At 41.8% G+C, this 10321-nt stretch overlaps 1 protein-coding gene and 3 long non-coding RNA genes across 4 annotated transcripts; 3 read left to right on the top strand and 1 right to left on the bottom strand.

The window, feature by feature from the left end:
- Positions 1-874: 874 nt before the first annotated feature.
- Positions 875-1899, top strand: LOC146642072 (uncharacterized). The gene is made up of 2 exons (XR_014909634.1): positions 875-1032; positions 1505-1899. It is a non-coding gene; the product is annotated as an uncharacterized LOC146642072 (long non-coding RNA).
- Positions 1900-3551: 1652 nt separating this feature from the next.
- Positions 3552-5484, top strand: LOC146642071 (uncharacterized). Its single transcript, XM_085398541.1, has 2 exons — positions 3552-4029; positions 4918-5484. The coding sequence occupies exons 1-2, from the start codon at positions 3770-3772 to the stop codon at positions 5186-5188; spliced, it is 531 nt and encodes a 176-aa protein (XP_085254667.1). The 5' UTR covers positions 3552-3769; the 3' UTR covers positions 5189-5484.
- A 43-nt stretch (positions 5485-5527) lies between these two features.
- LOC146642070 (uncharacterized) lies at positions 5528-6891 on the bottom strand. The gene is made up of 2 exons (XR_014909636.1): positions 6625-6891; positions 5528-5792 (listed from the first exon to the last, which is right to left on the bottom strand). It is a non-coding gene; the product is annotated as an uncharacterized LOC146642070 (long non-coding RNA).
- Positions 6892-7308: 417 nt separating this feature from the next.
- LOC146642069 (uncharacterized) lies at positions 7309-8561 on the top strand. The gene is made up of 2 exons (XR_014909635.1): positions 7309-7697; positions 8170-8561. It is a non-coding gene; the product is annotated as an uncharacterized LOC146642069 (long non-coding RNA).
- Positions 8562-10321: the final 1760 nt, after the last annotated feature.

The following is a 10321-nucleotide window of genomic DNA, read 5'->3' as shown; positions in this document are numbered from 1 at the left end:
TGCTGGCGTGTTTCCAGACAGACAGTCTGAGCATAATTGGACCACATCAAATCAGAGTTAATCAGAAGTGATTCAATTAACTCTGTCATTCATTTTGTTGTCTTCTCTGCTTTCAGTGTTTCAGATCTGAAATGCACCTTTTTTTAAAAAAGTCTGCTGTTATACAGCTCCAGATGCAAAAAAGTAAAACCAGTCAGACGGCAAAAATGGAGCCATAGACAGAGAAGTGATGCCATGATTTACACACAGAACAGAGTTCTAGTCAGACCATTTGAGAAATACCGACTGTATTACTGTAATGAGGGGATTAAATACATTTGTCTTTTTTTAAACAAAACAAAAGAAGGTGTTCAGAAATTTAAATGACATCTTATTTAGTTACAAAGTGGTTGAGAACCAACAGTCAGAGGACATCCAATCCACAAGCACAGACATGTATGATAATAATTATTAATACAAACAACAATTTTAAGTTATTCAGTGTTTGGTCAACTTATATGGTTAAATGGGATTGCACAGGTTGCCTGGTAACAGAGAACCTTTCTCCAAATAATTGCTGTGGGGCTCAGACTGACTGCAACCACTCTCAGACAGATGGGTGAAAGTTTGCAAGTATTTGTGTAGCCCAGTGGCAAACAGATGGAATTAGAGACTGTTTATTGTAATTATTATTAAAGGTGTTTTATTTTGTTCAGTTAAAAGCACTCATGATTGGAGAAAGACTCTAAAGAAAAAATCCAAATTATTTTGTATGGAATTGCATTATTTGTGTTATTTATTTATTTATTTTGTTTCTCAAAGGTTATTTTTTGACCTGGATACAAATGCAGTCCAACCAATGGGATTGTTTGTCCCGCCTTGTTTTTCAGTTTGGTTGCGCTGCTAAGGCTGCTTAGACCACACGCGCCATAGCAGTACCTGTGGGGAAAACGTGGTAGCTGTTGAAACAGCGAAGCTGTTGGTGTCTGCTTGATTAGCCGCCAGATTTGGATAGCCGAAGCTAGTTTTATGAATACGAAGTGCTTTGCACTGGTGAGTAACGAAACTGTTATAGCCGCTGATCGGCATCCTGAAATGTTAATGTTGTTCGCTTCAAAAAACAAACGCTAATGGTGACGGTACTATGCAAGTAGCTAGCGAGTGTGCTAAACGCTCACTCCCGTTGTTAAGCGTTAGTTGAGAACTTATTAGCTGTTGTTAGGTTAAGGAAAAAACAGTATGTCTATCTGTTGTATTGAAATGTTTTATTGTGTTACTTTTATTCATCACTGTTGTTACTTGACCGTGAGCAGAGTATATTGAGTTTGCTGCTTTTAATGAGCAGTGTGAATTGCTTTAATGATTGGTGATAGCTACATTGCCATGTAATGAAAACGTTTAGAATTTGATTAGTTGTACAACATTAGAAATTGAAACACATTTTGTTCATGATTTATACTTTAAACAGAAGTGTTAGTTAAGTGTGAACCGTGTTCATTTGAAGTAATTCTGACCTCACTCTTAGGTCAGGTTTTTTGAGTTGGAGAAAGGAGCCGAGACTCCTCGGAGAACATTGGATTACAGACTTTGTGGAAATCCGCAGAAGAGGAATAATTTTCCATTGCAATGGATGGCGAGCCACAGCCCATTTGGAATTGAATCTTGAAGTCTGGTTGCCTGAACTGTGGTAGGACAAAACAGTGCAAACCATACATCGATCGTGGACTGAACTCACACCAATAACTCACCAGATCACCAAACAGGCCTGATCTGGATCCTATTGACACTTTAAAAGACCCGGGTCTAACATTCTTTTCTTTTTTATTTTGGGTATCTGTGCGCGCACACACAATTTTGGTTGTTATTGTAAAGGCAATACAGTGCACAAATTTCAAATACAGTTGAACTATTGCTTCATCATTTGCAGTTGTGTTTTCATTGTGGTTACCCATCCTCTGGGCTCCTGTCGTTCCTGAAATCTTCTGATTTGCCCATTGTTTATATATTTTGTTACATACTGGTTACAGTGTAAAAGTGGCGAGCCAGCCAGGAGCCTTGAATTAATGGGTGACGATAGTGAAGCATATTTTGTGTGATTGAGCTTTTGGTAAGACCGTCTGTCGCACCAAAAGATGGATTTTGTTGAAAAATTAGGTATTAAGGTCCCAAATGCTGTCATAGTGCGTGGGGTAACAGGATCAGAAAAGGATGAAGAGATTTTTGAGTTCTTAAAGCAGTACGGCTCTATTAGTAGGGTCCTCACCATTGATGATCAAGTATCTGAATTCAACAAGGATCAGATAGTGGAGTATAACTCAGGAGTAGCAGTGCAAACATTAGGACCCTTGTTGCCCTATGTCCACCCCTCAGCTGCCAATCCTGATGTAGTATTTTCTGTACATGCTTTGACAGATGTTTATTCCCAGAGAGTTGGGGGGAGTGTCACAGATACTTACCTGAGTGAACTGCGAGGAATAGCCAAGCTAAGTGGGAAAGATTTTGAAGAGGTACTGAGAGAGGTGATGACAAAAATTGAAAAGTCTGTGGGTGTCGCCGAAGAAAGTGTTGCACGCAGTACTGAGGTTGAAATAGAGGAAGTTGATCATACTGACAGGCCCAGCCAGACCCCTGCTACTTTTATTGAATCAGCTGGTATTTCAGTCTGTCCTAAGCTTGGCCACGCTGATGATGAATATCGCACACCGACTTTAAGCTCTGGAACCAAGAGATCCCTGACTCTAAATCCTGGTGAGCTTAACCCACCAGACGTACAGAGAATTGTGGTTGAACACGTTGTAAAGAGTGATGATAAGATGTCACGTACCCATTCCACCTTGAGACTGAGAGCTTTTTCTGGGAAGATTCCCCGGCCATATAATGAAGCTGATTATGATACTTGGCGCTCTCATGTTGATTTAATGATGGAGGACACTTCTGTTTCTGACTTGGAGAAGACTCATAAAATTCTCGAGAGCCTCCCCATTCCTGCTTCAGATGTAGTTCGACATCTTGGACCTGAAGCGCCACCATCTACCTACCTGCAATTATTGGAATCTGCCTTTGGCACAGTTGAGGATGGGGAGGAATTGTTGGTGAGGTTCATGAACACGTTGCAAGATCCTGGAGAAAAACCCTCAGCTTACCTGCATCGCCTGCAGGTGGCATTGAACCGTACTGTACGCAGGGGAGGTGTACAGCCACAAGAGGTCGACAAACACCTCCTGAAACAATTTTACAGGGGTTGTTGGAATCATGACTTGCTTGCTGTCTTGCAGCTAGAACTTAAGGATCGACAACCCCCATCACTCGCTGAGCTTTTGTTGCTGCTGCGTACTGCAGAAAATAGGCAAGAAACAAAAACTAGTAGAATGAAACGGCACCTTGGTACTACCAAACCTAAGGTTGTCTCCCATAGACAGAGTGTTCAGGAAACAAGCGAAACACAAGCTGAATCTGAATCAAGTGACCTAAGTAAGTTAAAGAAGCAAGTTGCTGACTTGAAGAGTCAATTGACAGCACTCATGAAACAAAGAAAACCCACTGCTTCTAACGGTGTGTTCACACCGAACGCGATGGACGCGAATAAAACGCCCCAAACGCCCCTAATTTGACGCGTGTACATTCGCGTCTCAACGCGTGTCCAAGAAAAATCCATCGCGCGTCAAAATATGATATTTTGACGCGCGTGAACCGGAAATGTGGGAGGAATGTGGGAGGGAGTTGTGCCAGACCTGGTTTTGCAAGATGGCAGCTATCGAGCTAGCGCTTGAAGAGAGAGTCTCCCTTCTCTATGTACTGTGGAGAGCAGAGCAGCAGCGTAAAAGACGTTCTCGCCATACCTGGGTCCATCAGGTCCTCCAGAGGCATGAGCAGTTTGGTGAGTTTCACCACTTGCTCCAGGAGCTGCGCCTGGATGACGGCCGATTCCAGCGCTATCACCGTCGGCCAGTTTGAGGACCTGCTTTCCCTCGTCGGTCCCAGCATTGCCCGCCTAGACACCAACTACAGACGCTCAATCCCACCTGCAGAGCGCCTGTCCGTCTGCCTGAGGTTAGTAAAACTATTTAATACGGTAGTCCTTTATTGATATCTGTGCTAATATGCTAATCCATCCAGTTATACACTGCTAACATGGATGTGCTATGCTAACAGTGAATGCTGTCGGTGTTTACTGAAAGCAAACTGTGGTACAGAGACGACTCTTTATAATATTTCTAGTGATACTCAGAAGGTCTCATCAAGTCCCGATTTAATTCGATTTATGCTGTTATCAGTGTTTGAATGATAGCATGGCTGTGGTGTCACATCAATGTATGCGCTCGGTGTTTGCTGATATCAAACTGTAGCATTAGGACCACTGAGTTAACCTTTGTAGTGATACTCACTCCTTTTTATTTAGACCTGGTTTAATTCTGGGATAGTTGAATATTTGTATATAATCCCTGCAGCTGTCAGACTCTATAGCAGGGGTCACAGCCTTTATTAAAACAGAGTTAGATAAAACTGTGAACAGTTTGGTTCATCTCTAGTTACATGGTTCTATCTTGATAAGCTGTCTTATCACAGATTAATTTTTCAAAAATATTAATGATTTAAGCAAGGAAAGGGCTACATGTCAACACACAACTCTTTATTTCTATTAATGTCTCACTTCATTCCTACCTGATTGACATGTTTAGGAATTATGAGTGATTGGCTCACTGTAGTTGTGAAAGTTGCTACCAATCAAATTATGATATGTTAAAGTTAAAACAAAACACAACTGTTTTAGATATTATCTAATATACATTTTGTAATTATCCTTATAATTACAAAAGGTTTTATGTAAGATTCATGTTTTGTGATTTATATCTGACATCACAAAAGTATTTTGGAATTTGAATAATGTATTTTGTAACTGCAGTACACATAATACTAATTTTGAACAATTTTGTCCAGGTTCCTTGTCACCGGGGACTCCTTCAGGACCATCGCGTTCAGTTTCAGAGTCGGTGTGTCCACGGTGAGCCAGATCACCCCCCAGGCAGCGACGTCCATCTGGGACTGTCTAGTGGACGACTTCATGGCTGTGCCTTCACCTGGAGACTGGCGCTCCATCACAGAGGGATTCCAGGAGCGCTGGAACTTTCCTCTGTGCTGTGCAGCTCTGGATGGGAAGCACATCCAGACAAAGGCACCCCATATATCATATAGGAGACACACACATTGATATACACTAAATATTCATTTCATTTCTTTTTTGTGGTGCCCAAATTGATGCACCTGCTTGATTTTGTTTAAACAATTATTGCACACTTTCTGTAAATCCAGTAAACTTCTTTTCACTTCTCAAATATCACTGTGTGTGTCTCCTGTATGATATTTAACTGACATTTTTTATTGTAACAACCAACGATTTATACAGGAAAATAATGTCTATTAACAAGGTTGCCCAAACTTCTGCATCCCACTGTATCAGTATATTTTGTCATTAGTATAATATGAAATAAAGTCTACATGTGTCAAGTCGTGTGCCAACATTTGCTGTGTAGTAGAACTGAGACATTAGTCATTATAAACATTTATTTAAAATAATATTAAAAGTCTCAAACAGAAAAACATTAAACATAAATATATAAAATATAAGAATTTACAGAGAGACAGGAATAAAAAGGACCAGCTGCTCTCCAGAGCAGGAACAAGGCTGAGGAGGAAATGCTCCATTGGAGACTGGTGTGGCCTCTTCAGGGACTCCAGGATGGCCAGCTCCACCGCCGATGGACCGTCCTGGGACCCGTCCCTCATCTGCCTCGGAGCCGTCCTCCTCTGTGGGCCTGTAAAACAGCACAAAACACAAAGAAATGAGAAGGCTGCTACTAGATTTTAATTTCAACATTGAAAAAAAAAAACAATAACAGGATATAATCAGATTGGTTGTAGATATTTAGTAAAGGTGATCACAAGGGAATCCCACCGACTAAAAAGGTATCAGTGCTTGCTGTACATATCTGTGGGTGCAGCAGCAGGAGCTCAGGGACTGGGGATGCTCTGCTGCAGAATCAGTTGGTTCTATCAATACAGTATTAAATGTTAACAGGTTGGATATAATAATCGTAGAGTAGACAGTGGTCCCTCATTTATTGCAGGGGTTCTCAGAATAACTAGCCCCTGGTCACAGTTCTCACAATTGATTCTCAAAGTGCAAACCTTTGTAGATTGCAAAACGTAAAAGTATTATTATGCCGCGGTTTGTCTTCATCTGCCCGCCACTTTCGTGCGCCTTTTTCCCTCACGGTGCAGGTGTCTATTTCCGAATGAGGCTCATAGTTATGGGTGTTTTTGTGCTGTTTTTTCTATTGGACGCGATGGTTATCAAAACCAAACGTGATAAATTTGGCAAGCGCAGGAGATTTGTCAATCAGGCTGCAGAATGCAATGCTGTACTGTGCAATAAAAAATCAGCGAAAAAGCAAAGCAGTGACGGATGAACAGCGGGACCACTGTGTGCTGTTTATTAATAAACAATAAAATATATTCCTAAATGATAACATGCATAAAAGCAGAACGGTATTTGTACGTCAGTGGGAAAATAGCGGTGGCTTGCTAGCTTTTGTGCGGCTTCCCCGGGTCAGTGAAAACTTTCAAAAGAGAAATGAATGAACTTACCAGGTTGCCCGATCTCTTCACATATCTTCCTCCAAGCTCGGTCCTTTTTATTCCTGTCTCGGTACTGAAAGCAGCTGGTGTTGTACAGCTCCGAGTTGTTTGCTACCGCATTGATTAGCCTTCCCCTCCATTGAAGTATGAAAGGCTTTGGCTGGATCTGCCCCTTTGACCTAGGTAACAGCCACGTCACCAGGCTCCTGATTGGTTGTCGCGGCGCGATTTGACGCTGGAGTTCAGATTTTTCCAACTCGAGCGGTAGACGCGAAACGCGCGTATGCACAAAGTGCAACACAAAAACTCACGCGCGTGGTTTTATTCGCGCGTCAAACGCGCCAGACGCGCTACACTGACGCGCGTTTCACGCGTTTTGGCGTTTTCGCGACGCAAATCTGCTTCCGAATTTTCGCGGGACCCGCAATCGCGCGTCATCGCGCCTTTCCATTGACTTTACATGTAAACCTGACGCTCTATTCGCGTCCATCGCGTTCGGTGTGAACACACCGTAAGAAAGAACACATGCAGAAAGATGAAACTAAAAAACCTGACCATGCAAAGACTGAACCAGGGCCCCCTCCACACAGCGCTTTAACTGTAAAGCCAAAACCGTGGTACTGTTTCCGTTGTGGGGAGGATGGTCATATTGTGGCCACCTGTGAGTCAGATCCAAATCCTGCCCTGGTAGCTGCTAAAAGAAAGGAACTGAGAATCCGTCAGCAGTTATGGGAAAGCCAACACCGAAACACACCTTCGTTAAACTGAATTCAGTCCCTGTCGTGGGACAGATGGGGACTGCAACGGGTCAAACACGTCCCGCTGATAAGAAGCCTAAAGTGACCACTATTTATTTTTTGACCTGGATACAAATGCAGTCCAACCAATGGGATTGTTTGTCCCGCCTTGTTTTTCATGTTTGGTTGCGCTGCTAAGGCTGCTTAGACCACACGTGCCATAGCAGTACCTGTGGGGGAAAACGTGGTAGCTGTTGAAACAGCGAAGCTGTTGGTGTCTGCTTGATTAGCCGCCAGATTTGGATAGCCGAAGCTAGTTTTATGAATACGAAGTGCTTTGCACTGGTGAGTAACGAAACTGTTATAGCCGCTGATCGGCATCCTGAAATGTTAATGTTGTTCGCTTCAAAAAACAAACGCTAATGGTGACGGTACTATGCAAGTAGCTAGCGAGTGTGCTAAACGCTCACTCCCATTGTTAAGCGTTAGTTGAGAACTTATTAGCTGTTGTTAGGTTAAGGAAAAAACAGTATGTCTATCTGTTGTATTGAAATGTTTTATTGTGTTACTTTTATTCATCACTGTTGTTACTTGACCGTGAGCAGAGTATATTGAGTTTGCTGCTTTTAATGAGCAGTGTGAATTGCTTTAATGATTGGTGATAGCTACATTGCCATGTAATGAAAACGTTTAGAATTTGATTAGTTGTACAACATTAGAAATTGAAACACATTTTGTTCATGATTTATACTTTAAACAGAAGTGTTAGTTAAGTGTGAACCGTGTTCATTTGAAGTAATTCTGACCTCACTCTTAGGTCAGGTTTTTTGAGTTGGAGAAAGGAGCCGAGACTCCTCGGAGAACATTGGATTACAGACTTTGTGGAAATCCGCAGAAGAGGAATAATTTTCCATTGCAATGGATGGCGAGCCACAGCCCATTTGGAATTGAATCTTGAAGTCTGGTTGCCTGAACTGTGGTAGGACAAAACAGTGCAAACCATACATCGATCGTGGACTGAACTCACACCAATAACTCACCAGATCACCAAACAGGCCTGATCTGGATCCTATTGACACTTTAAAAGACCCGGGTCTAACATTCTTTTCTTTTTTATTTTGGGTATCTGTGCGCGCACACACAATTTTGGTTGTTATTGTAAAGGCAATACAGTGCACAAATTTCACATACAGTTGAACTATTGCTTCATCATTTGCAGTTGTGTTTTCATTGTGGTTACCCATCCTCTGGGCTCCTGTCGTTCCTGAAATCTTCTGATTTGCCCATTGTTTATATATTTTGTTACATACTGGTTACATTTGCCCTTTAATTTATAGTCAATCTGAGTCAGTCTGCACTGGTTAGAACAACTTGTCTGTGACACATGTCTTTGCAATAAGGGACTCAACTATTTGCCAACTGGTTGTATATAAAAGTGAGGTGCTGAGCACCTGGAGTGTGTCATTTTACATGTTTCTGTCCTGCAGCAACTAAATTACTATTGATAGAGGAAATTTTGATTTCAAATGTATGAGCTTCTGAGAAAACTATCTAAGTAGTTCATGTGAATGTTTTTTATTTGAATTAGGTAGATAGCAACAAATTTGCATTGATTTGCACAAACAGATTGCACATAATTTCTAACTTGATGGTTAAATCACAGTCCGTCTTGTTTTATCACTGTCTTGATGTGCCAAAGTTGGGTTGAAGATGGCATCTGACTCCAAGTGGTTGCAACCATTTCAAATGCAACAAGATTGGAAGTTCATTACAAACAGTCATTCTAATTTTGGTTGTACTGCAACCTCCAGCCACTGTTTTACCTAACACGACCCTTACAACCTGCAGTGGTTTGAGAGGTGTAGTCAACCTTGTGACGTAGCCTTTTCTTTCTTGCTAGAAAACAAGAACATCAAGGTGACCCCCAAGTGCTTCTGTCTTTGATTTAGAATCTGTTTTTCAAACATGACTACACATTGAAAAAATACTGACAGCTGATGGTTGGTTGTTAACCATTGAAAAGTTGGATTTTTTCCACCTGCCACTCATCAGTCATACCAGGCCTATTTCAGTATTTTCCTTACTTTAATCCTTATCTGGGACTTTTTGGAGGCTCTCCTGACTTTTTTCTTTCATCTCATCCCTGCTGATGACCTCTGCATATAGATGCTCATCTCCATGCTCCTGCTTTTGGGTCCTCTTTTTGTGCTGTTGTGGCCACTCCCGTCTCTTTAGGTTACCTTTCTTTTGATTAGCTGCTCTTCACAAACAAGCTTTTGTTGCCACGGTCAGAAAGAGCTAGAGATAGACAATAATGAAAAGCATAACTGGCCTACTTTAGCAAAATTTTAAAAGACACACACATCAAAAAAAAATCTTGACCTTATTAATTTGTTGCGCTTCTCTTTTCTTCTGTCTTAAACCTTTCTTGTGTTCTCTATGACCTTTGACCTTTGCTGTATTCACCACTGGGCCTTTTAACCTTGTCTGTCTATGAACTGGATCTTCCCTCTGCAGTTGCACTCCATGTTCTCATCCTGTAAGAAAACAATCTTAAATGTAAATGTTGCCCGTGTTGAACACTTCTAAAGAAAGCCTCCTCTTTCCCCGTGTGTCGTACACCAAGCTGCCACCGCATTAAGGTGCAGCACAAAGACACATAAGGCCTCTAACGTTGTATTCTTCTTAATTATATACGGAAGCCATTATATTCCCCAGATGGCCCGGTATATTTAAAGAAACCAGAGTCCTTCCAACACTTCTCCTCTCAGGGATCTCATACTTAACAGGCGATCTGCTCTTAAGGGAGCCTCCTCTGGGTATGCAGGCTGCAAAAAGCCAATCACAACCCCAGCACTGCTACACTGTGCCAACGCCGCCCCAGCACTCAGGCTCATTACATATATTTGAAGAGCGACTTCTGCAGATGTGCAGAGAGAGCTTTCTGTTAACATTCAAGGCAACGGAGG

Source organism: Rhamphochromis longiceps, linkage group LG23 (assembly GCF_057381845.1).
Source record: "Rhamphochromis longiceps isolate RC_006_pf linkage group LG23, R_longiceps_female_GT1.1, whole genome shotgun sequence".
NCBI classification, from domain to species: Eukaryota; Metazoa; Chordata; class Actinopteri; order Cichliformes; family Cichlidae; genus Rhamphochromis; species Rhamphochromis longiceps.
This window is presented reverse-complemented; position numbering and strand designations above follow the sequence as displayed.